The following is a 14750-nucleotide window of genomic DNA, read 5'->3' on the forward strand; positions in this document are numbered from 1 at the left end:
TTTGATACAAAAAGCACTGAAAACAAGTGAAATTATCTGTCCATGCAGCAAGTTTATTTTACTTAATAAGAAATCTTGAAATAAGATTTTTTAATCCAGAAATAAAAGAACACAGGGTTAAAATAAGCTTTAAAAAGCTCGATTTAAGATAAAATTACTTGATATCAAGTCCCAAAAGTAAGCTAAATATGCTAAATTACAGTCTTTTTTTATGTTTTGAATTCTTACTTGCAGCAAATGAATGCACTGCAACGAGAAAAATAGTTCTAATACTATGAAAAACTACTCAATATTAGTGAAGTATGATTAATTTGTTTCTTGATTCAGGTTGGCTTATCTTAAAATAGAGCCTAATCGATATTAAATCCAAGCAAAAAAACCTTAAAACAGACCTTTTTCCTAGAATACTCCTTGGCTTCTATTGAAATCACAGCCATGACAAGAGTGATATATGTCAACATTTATTCCTCTCATGAGAACAAAACCCTTTTTTAAACAATATAGGGCTGCTGCACAATCCCTAAAAGTCTAAATCAACCCTTTAAAAGGCCTAAACAGAGAAAAAAAAATTACATTTTTGGCCTTAAACTTTTGTGACAGTCACATAGTCTCACAATGTTGTAAATAATGGCATTACTGACTTAAAACTTTACATGCCTCAGGTAAAGTGTCACTAAGAAAAAAAAACAACAACTTTCATTTGTAAAGCATTATAAGTAAAGCCGTTTCTCAGGACATCGCTGGGCAAATTAGGAACAAAGTTGTACAAACGTACTACAAAACTAAACAAACTGCAAATGACCTGATAAAATCCTGCTTGGTATTCACCTATTTTTCAAAGAATGACTTCCACTCAGCTATTGCTTTCTTATATGCACTAGTGGCATCTTGATCATGGATGGCATCAGTGATTACCTCAGTTTGTATGACAGAGAGGACCGTTGCAACACATTTCGGGTATGTTAAGTGCAAGGTGTAGTAATATGCCATCAACACCAACATTCCTTCCCAGAAATCCTCCAAGGGGAGAGTGGTCACTGGTATGTTTCCTACAGCAACAATGCTGGTTGTCCCATCAAAAAGCAGCACTGGGGGGGAGAGAGGCCGCTTCTCCAGGTATAGCATTGCATCTTCACCCGGCTAGAAAAGCACAAAAAAAGGACAAATTCTTCAAGATTTTAAATGAAAGGGTTACTGTGCATCCAAACAGCTTAAGACACAAAAAGCAATATCAAGAGTTTTGAATGCTCCAACTGATAAACTGTTGGAATAGAAGAAATAAATATAAAATATTTGACTTACATAAATATGAAATTTTGGAAATGTATTAATTCTGAGCATGAATTTTCTCTAGTTTGCAGCATTTTTATCATGTCTATTTGTGCTTTTTTTTCTCATTTGTTTTTTAAAACAGTTTCTTTTAACTTTGTTACATATTCTAGTTTTTGAAGGCCTTTTTAAATATATAATTTTACTGCTTCTACTTGTATCCTAACTGTAATGTGCTTTTGCTCTGTGCTGCCTCTCTGGAGTAGGTTTTGAATAACAATGAAGAAATCCTGAATAAGGAGTAATTTAATCCCTGCTGAATTGAACTTTGACCCTCTCTTATTAAGCATGAAAAGCAAAATAATAATAATAATAATAATAATAATAATAATAATAATAATACAAGTAAATGGAGTACAAGTTACAGTGGCTGGTATTGCTAACAGCTGTTCTCACCTTGAGGATATGAAGGAGAGCCTCACTGGCACTTCCCAGCCGCCTTGGTGGTGTAGTTGGTGAAGGAAAAAGAGATGGAAGTGCATTGAAGAGAGTGACAGTAAAATCCACTGTGAACAGAGAAAAGTATCTTAACAAAGTAATCTGAACATATCTGATGTATGGATTTAATGTATGAAAAGGCCACTTACCTCCACGTACATCCAAGGGGAGAGGAGGTTTCAGGACCTTCTTCCAAATGCCATAGAACTGCACCTTCGAACAAAACTCTGCCCATCGACCCTTCATTTGATCTATGTATTTGCAGTTGGAGCCACCAATGATGCGACGCAGTTCATCCATCGCCTATGACAAAGTTGTGCTCAGTTAGTCAAGAACTAACTAAACCTATCCAGAGAAAGCACGGAATGTAACTGAAGGTAGTTGAACTTACATTTCGTATGTCTTTGAAGCACGGGTATGCTTCAAATATTTTTCTAGGCCTGTCTTCTTCCCTTGTAACATCTGCGTCAATAAAAGCTCGTCTGGCCTCAAACTCCAGGTCCAAAATTTGAGCAACGTCACTTTGGTTGGGTTTTGCATTGGGTTTCCTGTACATGTTGCTCAAGGTTTTGTAATGTCTTGCCTGCATCTTCAGGCTGTCATGGTCTGCTAGGGAAAGCAAAGAGCAATTGTAAGACATGGTGTAACTAGACTTCACAAAATTCCGATTTTTCTAATCAGTCATTTCTAGTAAGTTTGCATGGTTGTTTTTAAGTATAATATTTATGAGAATTAATGTTTAGGTTAAATATGTTTGAGTAATGAACTGACCCTATATGTCCTGATCATTTCCCTTTGCGTCCTTTTCTTATAATGATCATGGATTTATGTTAATTGTTAGTTTGAACAGAATCAAATATTAAAACAAAAGTTTAAGATGCCCGTGAATAAAACTGTGGTGAAAATAAGGTAAAGGTTGTTTACTGTGTATATCGTTCACATCAGCGTGGACAGTGATTATGAGCTGATTGATAAAAATCTTTTAGGTAATTTGATCTATGACAGAAACACTGTGATAAGGCATGATAGATGTGACCAGCATGAGGATTTACATGTGTAAATAATCAGCACTGAGTAACACCCATTACAACACAAAATGTTAAAATACTTACTATGGCTAACTGGCAAACTGGAATGAGGGATCTATCATATGTTGATTTTACACACCAACTTGAGTTAATGCCAAACCACTATGATTTATGGAATAAACACTTAGAACGGGGTTCATTGCTGCAGCCATATTTTGGAAAGAGCTGTAAGAGGAACTACAGTCAGACTGAGAGGTAGATAAGGGTGATGGTGGACTTACCAACAACATCATCTGGAGGTGCAGTTGAAGGACCTATATCAGCACTGGGTGCAGAGCATGAGGCTGACTTGGATAATAGTGGTAAAGCCAGCGTAGTATTGTTTGACTTAGTTGGTACAGTGGAGGGTAGCGGCAATTGGGATTCTTTCTCTGAGGAAAAACCAGAAGCTGAACAGAATGTAATAACAGGGAATAGCTAGAAAGTTAAGGAAAATACTCAACACTGTATAAATCTTGTGATGCACTCTGAACAGAAAACTGAGGGCAGGTGGTCTCTTTGAAGTTTTAGATGTCCAAAAGTCATTAGTACAGCAGACCAAAGTACACACCTGCATTTGAGTTATCCTCGCTGAGGTCATCATTGCTCTCAAGAAGTATGGTATAGTCACTTGAACCACTTGCTTCACCACTTAGGTCACCTTCAGTCCCATTGTCTGTGTCATCTGAGCTGAAAAGAGTCTTCCTGGGCCTGCCTCGTTGCGGCATGGAGCCCTGCCTCTTCCTTGGAGACTTCATATTTTGGAGTCGTTTGTACAGTTTGGTGTAGATGGTCAGCTGTGGTAAAATAATATATATTTGTACATCATTTTATTACCTCACTCAATTTTAGATATTGTAGTGGGTAAAGAATGACTTACGTATGGCATGTGTGTGTCAGCATCACGTAACATGGGGTAATAGTCGACAATCTTCTGTGACATTGCTCTCATTTCGAGTTTGGAGGGGTATGTTACTTCTTTCCCCATGGGACTAGCACGGAGGATTGCAACCATGCTGGTGACTGTGTTCCTTACAAGTCTGCAACAGAGCTCCTTCGACATCTTACAGTCCTTTTCCTTTCCACTGTGGAGCAATGCAAAGTACTGACTGCGCACTATGTCCAGTTCTGAATCTGTATACACCACATACTCTGGTGGGTCTGGCATTTTCATTTTTTTGTCAGCAGTGTAGGAAATGGGAGTGGAAGTTTGAGGCTGACATTGTGACACATCAAAGCCTAAGGGGTTACTCTCGCTTTGATGGCAAGTGTTGGCATCTTGGTCAGTACTCTTAAACTATAACAGTTGTGGGATATAAACAAAAATACACAATTAGGCAAATTAATGCTAGACAATATGGACAGTAATCATCTTCTTAGTCGTATAATGTGTATTTACCTTTTGGCTGATAAAATCCCAAATCTTCTTTCTCCGGAAGAAATTTTCATGGCCCGGAAAAAGATCCTTTAGGTCATCCCGGGTAAAGCTTCTCAAAGTTTCCTCATCAATATTCGCAGCTGTAAAAGAGAAAAACAACTTCAAAAGTGATATTTATTTCTCTTTTCCTGGGCGTGGCTTATTACATATTGAGGTCATTTTTTGTCAATAAATGTATTTTAGCAATAAGTAATAATAACAGGATAAAATGTCAAACTTAAAACAGTTTATCAAATATTTGGGAATGCAATAAAACTATTTTTAGCTGTCTTCAAGAATGATGTTCCAAGTCTATTTTGGCAAAGACAGCTCAAGGCTATAATGTGGATAAAGTTCAGAGTGGAGTACAATCCTAGCTCCAAGTTTCAGAAATGATGCTAACAGATGCTAAGGCTGCTTAGCTAACGTAACAAAATAACTGAAAAATAAGACTTACCCTGCAACACAGACAGTATGGCATCATCAAACTTGTCCATGCCGTGACAGCAGTTCTCTAGTTCGGTTCCAAAGCCTCCACTCACAGTACCTGGAAATATCCTATGGCTTACATAAGATCATTTAGCTAAAGTTAACACATTAGCTAGATTGCTAACTAGCAGCCCTCACAAAACACGACTTTATCTTAATAACATGGTTGTACCATAGTATTTTTCGAATCAACTTAATGTTACCAACCTTAAATTACTGTTCGCTTTGTTTAGATAAATAATTTTGATCTTCCTAACGGTCCTGATGGTTAACAAAGCAGGGGAAAATATTTTGTCCCGCGTGAGAATGCGCATGCAGAAAATTATTTATATTTAAAAAAAAATTTAAGTAAAAAAAAGAAAATAAAAATATAAATTCAGTCTTAAACACTTATTGCCTAAAAAAATATAACTGATGTAATTTAAACCTGAAAAATTGGATAATTAAGGATACATATATTTTTAAAATTGCCTACCTTTCCCATGGTCCCACACTCTCATCTGTGGCCTTCAGTGGAGAGCGGTAAAGTAAAGCTGCATTGCTACAGCGCGAAAACAGTTCACCATGGCGCTCTGGAGATGTATGATCTGTTTTATCTTTGTTTCTTTAACTCTGAAGGTGCTCCTTAGCCACATAAATGCAGCTCATGGTCGAAGGCAGGACTTTTGGGTTTACTGTGGAATAGATGGCTGTGAACAAGATTTCAGAGTTTTTAACTCATTCTTTCGCCACATTAAACGGACGCACCCTCTGTATTTGACGAATGGAAGCCCACCAAGAGGATGGAGGATCCCCTCAACATCCCACTCTTTAGGATCGGAAAATTTTGGTGTTTCAGTCTTTGCCAACTGTAGTACTGCAACAACAACCAGCACCGTGGAAATATCAACTGGTGGATCTGTGCCTGAAGTGCAGGAGCCTCAGGTTGTTGACAGCCCAATCACGGTAAGTGTTGAACTAAATAAAATGTAGTGTGGCTTCTGGTGACAAATTTAGCCATGTCTAACTCCTCGTATTTGGTCCTATATTACTTTTAATCCTTTTCTCCATTTTTAATCAAGAGAAATTTAACGAGATCTCGCGATATTATACCGCTAGATATTGTTCTTCAAACTGTTACAAGCGATTTCCACTATGGTTGGATTTTAAATCACCAGGATGAAATTAAAATAAATAAATAAACAGAATAGCAGTTCAGTGTAAATAGTAAAGGCTATGCTGCAGCCGGAGCAGGCACACACTCTGCGGCTGGCATGTCTCCTGGTGAAGTTTGCATCAAAGACACTCTCGGCGCGTTTAAATCGTTCAATGTGACAGCAATTTGGGTATCTCGTAGGAATTATAAGTGGTGAATACAGTTTCAGGTAAGACACAGAGTATTTGGAAGCACTGTAAAAAAAATCTGTTGGCCAGAAATACTGCCAAAACATGGATAAGAATGATTTTCTTGAAAATTAAATAAATTAATAAATGCATACAATAAAATATATCCATATACTAATACTAACATAAATTCTAAGTGCAAATCTAAATTACGTGATTTAAAAATACATAAATAATTTAATAAATACAACAAACATGTAAAGAAACTAATATCTAAGTGCGAACAAAAATTCATTATTTAAAAAGATAAAATCTCATTCTCATGAATCCAATCCCTAGCCTCATCAAAAAAATGGACAACCCCTTTTTTATTGTTTCTTTGTCTTTGATTTCTCTTCCATTTCTTTTTTCTTTATTCCAAAGAATGAATATTATCTTATCTTATCTTATATTATTTTGAATGTTCACAACTGTAACACTAATCACTGTCATGCACTTTGTTTTTTAATGGACCAATCATTAGGTGTAACTGATTATACCTGTTATGTAAGAATTTCTATAATTGGCCAGGAGTTTGGAGTAACTTTGTTTTTCTGCTCTAAAGGAAGAAGCTGTTGCTACAACATCCTTTACCAGACACGATGTTACCAGATCTGCTGCAGCTTTTGCTATCAGTGTTCAAGAACAGTGCCACTTATCACAGGTATGTTATAGTCTTAATGGATCAATACATTACATAAGGCAATCAATGTCTTACTTGTTCATAATGGAATTCAGAAATTTTTTTTTAATATAAATGCAGAATAAGTTACTTTTGTTTCAAATGTTTTCACAGAGAACGGTCAAACATATCATCTCAGGAGTGCAACAGTATCAGGCAGTTCTTTTGGATACGCTCAAGGAAAGAATGAAGACAGTGTTTGAAGATCATGCCGAGGGAACCACTCAGCTTCAAGATGAGGCTTTGGCTACATTTGATAAATTCATGGATCCTTTCTCCACCATTGCATATGGACAGAGTAGAGCCATAGGGGAAATGTTCTGTCCAGTCAACGCAGACGAAGTAGTAGTATCCCAGAAGATATGTTGGGTAAAGCAAGGTCTTTCAAGGGTCATGTCCATAAGGAACAAAAGTTTTTTACTATGTACCATTAATTGAAAGTCTAAAGCAGTTAATGACTAATGAGAGAATCTTTACCATGTTGAACACTGCACCACAAAGAAGCAGAGAGGGATTCTTCTATGATTTTAGAGACAGGTCCCTCTTTACATCTCACCCCTTGTTTTCTCAGAGGCCAAATGCATTGCAATTAATACTGTACACAGATGAAATTGAAATATGTAACCCCTTAGGGTCCCATGCTTCTGCAAACAAATTGGTCATGTTTTATTATACTTTAGGAAATATTGATCCAAAATTTAGGTCAAAGTTAGCTGCAATACGACTTCTTGCTATTGCTAAAGCAAATGACATTTCTCAGTGGGGTATTGATGTTGTACTGAAAAGAATACTTCAAGATCTATCACTGCTTTACAATGGTGTAAGGATTGAAATGTCAAATGGTGAAATTGAATTGTTTGGTGCTGTTATAGCCATTTGCGGAGACACGCTAGCCCAGCATGAGATTGCTGGCTTTAAAGAAGGGATTGGTTTTGCTTATAGCAAATGTAGACACTGTGAATGCAACTTTGATGATATGCAAAGTGTTTTTGAGGAGAAGAAGTTTGTTCAAAGAACTCTGGAGAAACATATCAGGCAGTGTTTTGAAATAGATAAAGCAAGCACAGATTTATTGAAAGCGTCCCTTAAAACTACTTATGGAATTAATAGAAGAAGCAGACTAGTTGATGTTCCTGCATTTGACCTGATCAAACAAACTCCACAGGACATAATGCATGTTATTTTTGAAGGTGTTGCATCAATGGAAGTTAAATTTGTATTAAAACACCTAATTCTTTCAGGACAATTGGAATTAGACAAGTTTAATTCAGACATTCAAAATTTTCCTTACTCACCTCTTGAAATACGGGATAAACCATGTCCTATTAGCTTTGGCACTTTAGCGGCTAACGACAACAAATTGAAACAGTCTTGTGGACAGATGCTAATTCTTTTAAAAATCTTACTTTTTCTTTTGTATGGTGTGGAGAGTGAGTATGTTGTATTTATTAGAAAGTTAATTATGATAGTTCAAATAGTTCTTGCTCCCATTATTTCTTTACAAACTGTATTGCAACTGAGAAGTATGATTGAAGAACACCTGTATCAGTTCAAGCAACTTTTTCCCGAAGCCAATATAATACCTAAGCAACATTATATGTTGCATCTTCCCAGTCAAATCTTATCCCTTGGACCTTTAATAAGGAGTATGTGCATGCGCTTTGAGGCAAAGCACTCCTATTTTAAACAGTGGGCTTCTAAGTTAAATTTTAAAAATGTTTGTAAATCCCTAGCAAGCCACAATCAATTTCTTGAGTGTTGTCAAAATGAAATAGGCACTGAACATCCTATTTTTGCGAAAGAAAAGGAATCCGGGCCAGTATCAGCTGTTAAAAATAATGAATATGTTAGGAAAAAAATTAAAGAATTTTTTGGAATAGATGTCATGCAGTCTGTTGTCTCAGTGAAATGGTATGTTCTAAATGGCAATAAATACATTACTGGGAAGTCCATGATTATTGCAGATGTGGATGGCACTTTCCCTGTGTTTGGACTGATAAAGGATATCTTTTTGATTGACTCATCTTTTATTGCTTTTGAGTACCAACGCTATGAAACTTTGAATTTAAATGAAGACTTATTGGCATATGAAGTAACTGTGCCCATTGTTGCTCAAGCTACAGAATTAGCCCATGAGCTCATTGATTATACTTCATACTTTTCTATTAGTTTTAGGGACAGTGTGTTTGTGCCAATAAAATACAGTCTTTCTGATATTATTTCCCATAGAAATCAACCTTAAGATTATGGTTGCACCAAGTATGGGCTTAGTGTAGTTTGTGATGATATCAGCTGACAGTCATTAAATGTTCCCTAAACCAATGTTGTACCACATAATGCTGGCATGCTGGGACAAACAGCTGTCTTTGAAATGTGATTTGTATCATAAATTGTGGTTAATTTTTTTCCCTTATATGTACAACTTTGAAGTCAGACATGATTTTGAATAAATCATATTTTCAACAGATGCCTTGTGTGAATTTCCTAAATCAAGCAAATTGAGTTTGTCACTCTATCTTGAAACAAGTGATATTTTGAGAGACATCTGGTGAGAGACCTAATGTAGGCTATTTTAAGAGTTTTTCTTCCCATTTCTGGATTTCTGTACTAATATAGACACAATTATATGGTTATTCTCGATTTAAGTTTATTATCTAAAATCCAGACTTAGAAACAAGTAAATCTTTTTTAAAACAAGGCAAATAATCTGGCCTGTCTAAAAATAAGATTTTAAATCATGGCAAGCACCAGATAATTTGCAGTGTGGGACAGGCTCAAGGCCCCCTCACAACCCCGAATATAAGAAACAGAAGAAAATGGTTGGGTGGATGGATGGTCAGGTCCTATGATTGCTATATGGAAACATAATTTCCTGGAGGTGGGATTACAATGTGACTGTAGTGTTAAAAAACACAAAGATTTCAGTTATTTTTTCCTCCTTCTCCTCCTCTCTATGACATCAGAAACAACAAGAAACAAACTATCTATATCTCTACACCTCTCGTCTTTTCTCCTTTAGATAAAAAAAGCTTCTCTCCTCATCACGTATCCTTGACCTGCACCTGTGGAGGGCTGAGAGCTGAAGAGAAGGAGAGAGAGAGGAGGGGAGGGAAGGGCTGGTCAACCCCTGAGAGGGGTCAAGAGTCAGGGTTGGGAGTCAGGGGTCAAGAGGAAATCCCTTCTGTGGACAGAGAGCCAGTTATCATTCTCATCTAACGGAGCGGCCATCTGTCAATCAGGAAGAGAGGGGAGGGGCCAACAGGTATCGCTGGCCCCTGATGCGGCCACCGCTGTCCCCCAAGGGCCAAAACCTTCTAGAAATACAACTCAGGGTCCAAATGAGGTCGTGGGATTGTTTACGTTGTGCCTCTGTGGCTCGACCCCAAATGATACAGATGAGCACAGAGAGTTTAATCAAGTTTCACTGACCTGAAGATGCCCCGCTCCTCTGATAACTCAACCTGTGTTACACATCGGCTGACTCTGCTCTATAACACATGTGCAGTCACCTGGAGTTCAAGTAGATGCTTTCAAAGGCCTCGTTTTGGCTCAGCATTTCAGTATTTGAACAATTGGGTAACACTTTATAACAACTATACACTAATAAAGATAAGTAAACAATGAATTAATGAATTAATGTGATTTATAAATGATGGATGAACAATTTCTAAATAAAGTATTACATTAAGAACTGAGATGCTACTTAGGAGCTGTGAACGGTTTATGGTATCATTCAGAAAGCCTAAGTAAATGATTAATGAAATATTTAGATGTACATTTCTACATATGCAAACTGCAAAATAAGCTATTTGATTGTTAGTATGTTAATCTGGGTTTTATATATATTTAAATGTAATTCATGTTTTTTTAGGCAAAGTGAGGAATACTTATATCTTAGAAAGCATTTACATTTTGAACTCAAACATCTAAAAAAAAACCACACAAAGCATACAGGGATATGCTAAACACACATTTAATCTTTAAATAATATATTGCTCAGGCTTTATGATCTTAATTAATGATTACATAAAAGCTCAAAAAAATAAGAATAGTGGTTATGGATTTCCTACTGTGTAAGAGTAGTATTTTGAGAAATTGTATATTTATTGTGGCCAATATTGATATTTCTTTTATGGAATATCATCCCTGTTCTATACAGGCTGGAGTTTTGAAATTCATGAAACTGCTATTTGCTTTGGGATTCTCCAAAACCACAGCAAACTAAACTTGAGGAATTCTTAAAGAAATTCTAAATATCCATTTTCTGGACATTTTATTCTTGGAATGCCAGATTAATATCGTTTTTTGGGATGTTTGCACTTGTTTGTGAAATTCTATGGAATATTCCTCATTGCTTTGTGAAAAAAATATTTTATTTATTTATTTCAAGAAGCTTTAGCACATTTAGGCTACAGTACTGTGTGACTCCAGCTGCAAAGTGTTTCTCTTTCTCTCTTAGACCCCTCCAACATTCTCAGACTCTAGTCAACAAACATTTCAGTTTTTTGCAAAATGTCAGTGAGTTGTGTTTGCATCTTCTAATAAATATTTGCATGTTTTGTATCACTTTGTGCTTTTTCTGTATTGAAGATGAAACTTGACCTTTTAATTTCATTTATAATTGCTTCGTGATGTATAGATGGTTCTCACACAAAATACTTAACTAATAACTCGGAACTGCCTGAATTAGCCATGAGTGATGAAATAAAAGTAAAACCCCTATTAACGTACTCACAAACAAACAGTTCATTCTATGTACACACATTTAATGGTGTATTTAGTCACTATTATTAATGGTTCATCAGACCATGGACCATAAACAGCTCCTAAATAACTTGTTTGTACTTAATATAATATTTTATTTAGAAATAAATAAATATCTTGTAGGATGATAACACAACATAAACACTGAACACACAACATGCCCTGAAGTGTTTGCCAAATTTTCTGTCTCTGCAAATAATCATCTCTGTCATATAAAAGGCGCTTGTGTTACTCTTTTTGCTTACAAAAATACCTTTGAGTAAAGTAAAACCAGAGGTGGAAAGAGTACTAAAATATTTTACTCAAGTAAAAGTACTATTACTTTGCTGAAATTTTACTCAAGTACAAGTAAAATTACCTGTCTAAAAATGTACTCAAGTAAAAGTAAAAAGTAGCTCATTTAAAATGTACTCAGAGTAAAAGTTACATAGTTACTTTTCTGTCAGCAGGAGGACAGCCGCTTCTGAGTAGTGCAAAAAAAGACAGTGGGATATAAATCTCAAAGTAGTTCTTTTTTAGTGAAAAGAAAAACTTTACAAATTAAAGTGCAGTGGCAGTTAAACTGCAAGTCTATACATGAAAATGGATAATGGTCACCAAACCAATCAACCAAACTGTCAGGTATCACAGTGTTTTCAATACAAAACCATATCATTCTTTCACATGAGAATGTGTTCTAAACTGTCAAATAAGAGAACAAGTACTGAACTGAACGGCAGCTGCTTTAAAAATGTTTTTTAATTTTTTAAACTTGGCCCTGCCCTACTGCACCTCTAGAATAAAGTTCCTTTGTATCCATCCTAGAGTGTTACTCTCTGAACTTCCTGTTAATTTTGAGGAGCAGTTGATTTTCAAAGTTAGTAGAGTTCATCCTTGCTCACTTTGCAGTGAACAGTAGTCCAGCACAGCTAAAGAGACGCTCGAAGGCAGCTGAGGCAGGCAGGCCAGTGTTAAGTTTGAGAGAAAGTTTTTTGACGTCCCTAATAAGACATCAATGCATTACATAGCTACTGCTGGTAAATTATACCAATATACCTCACGTTTTTTTTTTTATTGGACAGTAACAGGCTAGTTAACGGGAGGTTGCAAGTGCTAATTAACAAGTAACAGAAGTCAGCTGTCTTTGACTAATCTAAGGTAAGTGAGCGCTCTGTTATTCTTTTGCCTGCAGTGTGAACATATGTGGGTTAAGTAAGAAAGTAGCCGCTTCTGTCTTTAATTTAACTATTTTTTTAAATAAATTATTATTATTAACAAACAGGAAAAACGTAGGTAAACACATTTTCTTTTAGCAATTTACCAACCCAGTAAAAAAAATGTAAGTTGCGTGGACAACAATGTGCCCGATTACAGCAAGTTGCTAGTACCAACCAACGTTATCTGTGTTCTTCACAGATGTCTTAACTTAATGTGATTAATTTGAACACAGCCTTTTTGCTACCATAACGGTACGAGTTGTATTTAACTTACCTCTACATGCTTGCGCAGGTTTGATGTGGAATTTTTAAAAGCTGCTAACTCGGTCTCTCTGGGCAAACACAGCTTACACTGCATAATAAAGCTGTTGCCTTTCTTGCACTTGAAGCCGAAATGGTCCCTTAAATACGGCCAGGGGTTCACATCCGTTTCTTCGAGTTCAGGGTCAGCAGAATTCGACGGGGCTTCTTTTTTCGCTGGATCCGTAACACCGATGTCAGACTCCATCTTTAACGTGACCTTAGCGCCAATTTGTTCTACTACCCATCATTTCCAAAGCGCAATGTTTTTTTTTAATTTTAATTTACTCAGTAACGGGTGTGATTGAAAACGTAGCAAACTACAATACTTTTTAAAAAATATACTTAAGTAAAAGTAAAATTACAGACTTGAAAAATGACTTTAAAAAGTACAAATACACAAAAAAACTACTCAATTACAGTAACGCAAGTAAATGTAATTCGTTACTTTCCACCTCTGAGTAAAACTGTACAAATGACCAACCGTTTACCTGATTCTCATGTGTTACAACACAGCTGCACCCAAACAGCTGATGAACGGATCCAGTGCCTGTGTGAAAGTGCTGTGGCTGAACACTTGGGGCTGTTTGTTGATGCTCTAACACACATTTAATCCACTGACCCTTCAATTATCTTGTAACACAATCTGTTCTCACCTGGGCTTGTGCCTCCTTGGCCATGTAAAGGCAAACATTCCCAATGCCAGGCCGAGCCACGCGGAACTCCCCGTAGACATCGTTCCCCCTCCTCCATTCTCATCCTCCAGCACATCCCAACAATCCTTAGATTTAACAAATGTGGTTAGGCCAATCACCTTATGCCTGTTTGAAGCTCAGATGCACTTTTGCAGAAGTTTCCTGGCACTAATGATCAGATCAGTTATTTAATAACAGCTTGGTCTGTCTGGGAGAATCCTGTCACTGGTTTTCTCAGAGCTCCGAGTCCTGCAGGGATTATAGAACCGGTGACTGTTGCGGTAGCATGAGGAAAAAAACCAAAGCACATCCTTGGGGAAAACAGCAAAACAATAGGAGTGAAACCTGGAGAAACAGGTGATGCATCAGGGACTTTCATTTTTTTTAAATGGGCAAGCCCATAGTTGGCTTGCCTACAGAAAACCCAAGTGGGCTCCATATAGGCTAGCCCAAAATTGGCCCAAAATTACATAAGACTGAATGTCAGTGGCAACAGGTCTTATGGAATAATTAATCTAAATTTGAACTTTATAGATTAAAAAGGCTGCCAAAAAGCTCTAAGACAATTCAGGCTGTGGTAAAGAGTAATTGTGGTCATACCAAATACTGACTTTCAAGTTCATCAGAACTGGAAAAACTGTTTTTGTTGTACATACTTAATTTCCACATCTGCTTGCATCTGCTTCAATTACTCTCTGCAACTTATTCCCATTTTCCTATCAGCTTTAAAATAAGCCTACCTTAGCATTCTGATTGGCTGACATGTGCCCCTGGCCCCTCTCCTCTCATTAATCCCTCACATCTCAACTATAAGTATGAGTTTTGCAACACATCTTTCACTGGTATTTGGAGTCACTGAATTGAGAGGTTGAAATCAAAGAGATGTGCAAATAGTTAAAAAAAAAAAAAAAAACGAAAGAAAGAAAATTTGAATTACAGGTTTGCAGGGCTCATTAGGATGTGTGGGTTTTTTTTTGTTTTGGGTAAATCAGTCTACACATTTGTGAACAT

General features: G+C 36.6%; 2 protein-coding genes across 3 annotated transcripts; one reads left to right on the forward strand and one right to left on the reverse strand.

Annotated features, from left to right (window-relative positions):
• Window positions 1–398: 398 nt before the first annotated feature.
• Window positions 399–5228, reverse strand: LOC146365213 (uncharacterized). 2 transcript variants are annotated; one of them, XM_084915430.1, is made up of 10 exons: window positions 4948–5228; window positions 4709–4815; window positions 4234–4352; window positions 3715–4131; window positions 3406–3631; window positions 3077–3226; window positions 2159–2376; window positions 1917–2070; window positions 1726–1835; window positions 399–1140 (listed from the first exon to the last, which is right to left on the reverse strand). In XM_084915430.1, the coding sequence occupies exons 1-10, from the start codon at window positions 5052–5054 to the stop codon at window positions 829–831; spliced, it is 1920 nt and encodes a 639-aa protein (XP_084771556.1). In that variant the 5' UTR covers window positions 5055–5228; the 3' UTR covers window positions 399–828. The 2 variants fall into 2 exon arrangements, with proteins under 2 accessions (XP_084771556.1, XP_084771557.1); XM_084915431.1 differs by lacking the exon at window positions 4948–5228 and having other exon boundaries at window positions 4709–4908.
• On the forward strand, window positions 5118–7294 carry LOC146365214 (uncharacterized). The gene is made up of 3 exons (XM_084915432.1): window positions 5118–5685; window positions 6668–6766; window positions 6899–7294. The coding sequence occupies exons 1-3, from the start codon at window positions 5305–5307 to the stop codon at window positions 7220–7222; spliced, it is 804 nt and encodes a 267-aa protein (XP_084771558.1). The 5' UTR covers window positions 5118–5304; the 3' UTR covers window positions 7223–7294.
• The last annotated feature ends 7456 nt before the right edge of the window (window positions 7295–14750 follow it).

This window comes from Perissodus microlepis, chromosome 19, assembly GCF_051167445.1.
Source record: "Perissodus microlepis isolate ML-2025 ecotype Zambia chromosome 19, ASM5116744v1, whole genome shotgun sequence".
Lineage (NCBI taxonomy): Eukaryota > Metazoa > Chordata > Actinopteri > Cichliformes > Cichlidae > Perissodus > Perissodus microlepis.